Source organism: Alexandromys fortis, unplaced genomic scaffold (assembly GCF_014885135.2).
Source record: "Alexandromys fortis isolate MF-2015 unplaced genomic scaffold, M_Fortis_MF-2015_v1.1 scaffold_65, whole genome shotgun sequence".
NCBI classification, from domain to species: Eukaryota; Metazoa; Chordata; class Mammalia; order Rodentia; family Cricetidae; genus Alexandromys; species Alexandromys fortis.
The window spans coordinates 1,180,890-1,183,617 of NW_026067986.1; the positions used below are offsets into that span (position 1 = coordinate 1,180,890).

General features: G+C 49.6%; 1 protein-coding gene across 1 annotated transcript; it reads left to right on the plus strand.

The window, feature by feature from the left end:
• Positions 1 to 2,038: 2,038 nt before the first annotated feature.
• Positions 2,039 to 2,666, plus strand: LOC126511887 (peptidyl-prolyl cis-trans isomerase A-like). The gene has a single exon (XM_050159394.1). It carries the CDS (start codon positions 2,054 to 2,056, stop codon positions 2,525 to 2,527), a length of 474 nt encoding a protein of 157 aa, XP_050015351.1. The 5' UTR covers positions 2,039 to 2,053; the 3' UTR covers positions 2,528 to 2,666.
• Positions 2,667 to 2,728: the final 62 nt, after the last annotated feature.

A 2,728-nucleotide genomic window follows, 5' to 3' on the forward strand; every position in this document is an offset into this window, starting at 1 on the left:
CTCCGCTCCGGGTGGTGATGGAAGGGGGAAGACGCCCCTCGACGGGCGCGTGATGGACCCGTCTGCCCCGTCCTGGGGTTGGGGGCCGATGGCTGGGCTGCATGCATGGAGTTGGCCGGGGCTGTCTGGGGTCCCGTGTGGAGCTGGGCCTCCTTGCTCCGCTGTGCAGACGGCTGAGGGCGAGGCTGAATCCCTGCCCGCCACTCCGCCTTGCAAGCTAGCGGTGCTTGTCCCTGACCGTGGCGGACTGGAGACTTGTTAAAGCTGATGGCGAGGTCCCCACCCGTGGGCTTTGTCCCTGGTTCCGGGGCAGGACCCCAGGATGTGCCTGCATCTCAGAGTCCCAGAGTCTCCGAGATGCAGGCATTGCACTCTGAGGACCCTAGGGAGGTGTGTTCTCGGGGACGTCAGATGAAACTGTGCGCCTGCACCCTGTTGGGTGCCCTTTTCATCTGCTTCCTCGCTCTCCTGCCAGAGAAACCCTGAAATCGGAATTTGTCCTTAAAATCACCTTTCCCGTCCCAACTTCTCGTTCTTACCAGACATATCGATAAAAATCGGCGTGTATTTATTATTCGCCTTCCTATTACTCTGACCGCTGCCTTCACCTATCAACTTGAATGGAAATTTTCTTCTTAGAGTCGTTTCCTGAAGTTATAGGAAAATCCAGTCATTCTTAGTCTCTTAATATTTAGTGTATTCCCGGACTCCTTAGACCCTTGCTCTGCGTTTATTTAGTGTATTCCCGGACTCCTTAGACCCTTGCTCTGCGTATGCGGGTTACTCAATAGTCTGCGTTTCTGTCAACCACTATTCCTGTCTCACACCTTCAATCTTATTCACACATACAAGGCGCCTACGTTCTTGGGAGACTTAACATTTACTGCTTTCGAAGAAGTTTCAGATTCACCTCTAAGTCACTGAGCTGCTCTTTGTTGGATCCAGGCGCTATTTCCTCCCCAAACTGAAGGAGCAGAGGTGGGAAGATAGCCTAGCAGGAAGAGCCTAACCTCTTGGAGGTACTGCTGCCGGGGGCCATTGGAACTGAACTTTCGTGGAACCTGAGAAGGCTGTGGAGCACAGGCAGAAAGTGGTGGGGGTCAGGGCTCTAAGTCTCTGCACCTTTATCCTCTAACCCCGTTCATCCCTCTAACCCCTGGCATTACAAATGGAAATCTCATTTTGTGCTCTGTGTCATAAACTACCACTTCCCCATATTATTTTTGTTTAAGATTTATTAAGGTTACAATATTTCACGAATTAAAACGCGGTGTGTGTAGTGTGTACTACATGTCTGGGTATCAGACACGAAGCTGTGTGTGTGTAGTGTGTACGTGTCTGGGTATCATCAGACATTCTCCTAAGTGCTTTATCCATTGCACTGAGTCCCTAGGGCCATTGCATTGTTCCGTGACCTTAACACAATGGTTCATCTAACCACGTTGGGAAAACAAGGCAGGAAGGTTGGTTAATTTCCCCGGGGTCATATAGAGCTGTTAGTGGAAGAACTAGCTCTCATTCGGAACCTGGCAATCTGGCTTCACCGGTGTAATGAACTGCCTGGTCACACCAGAGCTGGAGACAGAGATGACCAATCAGGCAGGCCCAGATCCTCAAAAAGCCTCCGTCTGCGTTTGCCATATTCCCGATTCTCTGTCTTCCCCAGTAGCCTCGTGATCACATTCTGTCTTTCCATTTTTAAGACAGGGTCTTGCTACGTGGCCAAGGCTGGCCTTGAGCAGGTAATCCTCCTTCATCAGCTTTTCCAGGTGCTAGGATTATAGGCATCAGTCACTAAGCCTGGTTGATTCATGTTTCTGTCCCCACTAACTAATTGTGGGTTCCTTACATTCCTGGGTGATCTTCCTAAATGTAGCCTGCATTCTTTCTCATCAGTGTCCAAATGTCTTCATGAAAGACCATTGATGTCCAGTAAGCAGTCAATACCACCATCCCAGGCAGGGAACAATCTGATGAAGACACGTACGAGAGTTAAAAAGTTACGTTCAGGCTTTGCAGAAGCCACTGTCCCCTCTCACTGCTTGCTGCAGCCATGGTCAACCCCACCGTGTTCTTCGACATCGGCCGCATCTCCTTCGAGCTGTTTGCAGACAAAGTTCCAAAGACAGCAGAAAACTTTGGTGCTCTGAGCACTGGAGAGAAAGGATTTGGATATAAGGGTTCTCCCTTTCACAGGATTATTCCAGGATTCATGTGCCAGGGTGGTGACTTCACACGCCATAATGGCACTGGCGGCAGATCCATCTACGGAGAAAAATTTGAGGATGAGAACTTCATCCTGAAGCATACAGGTCCTGGCATCTTGTCCATGGCAAATGCTGGACCAAACACAAACGGTTCCCAGTTTTTTATCTGCACCACCAAGACTGAGTGGCTGGATGGCAAACATGTGGTCTTTGGGAAGGTGAAAGAAGGCATGAACATTGTGGAAGCCATGGAGCGTTTTGGGTCCAGGAATGGCAAGACCAGCAAGAAGATCACCATTTCCGACTGTGGACAACTCTAATTCTTTTGACTTGCGGGCTTCTTACCCACCAGACCATTCCTTCTGTAGCTCAGGAGAGCACCCCAGCCCCATCTGCTCGCAGTACCCTGTAATCTCTGCTCTCACTGAAGTTCTTTGGGTTCCATATTTTCCTCATTCCCCTTCAAGTCTAGCTGGATTGCAGAGTTAAGTTTATGATTATGAATAAAAACTAAGTAAGAA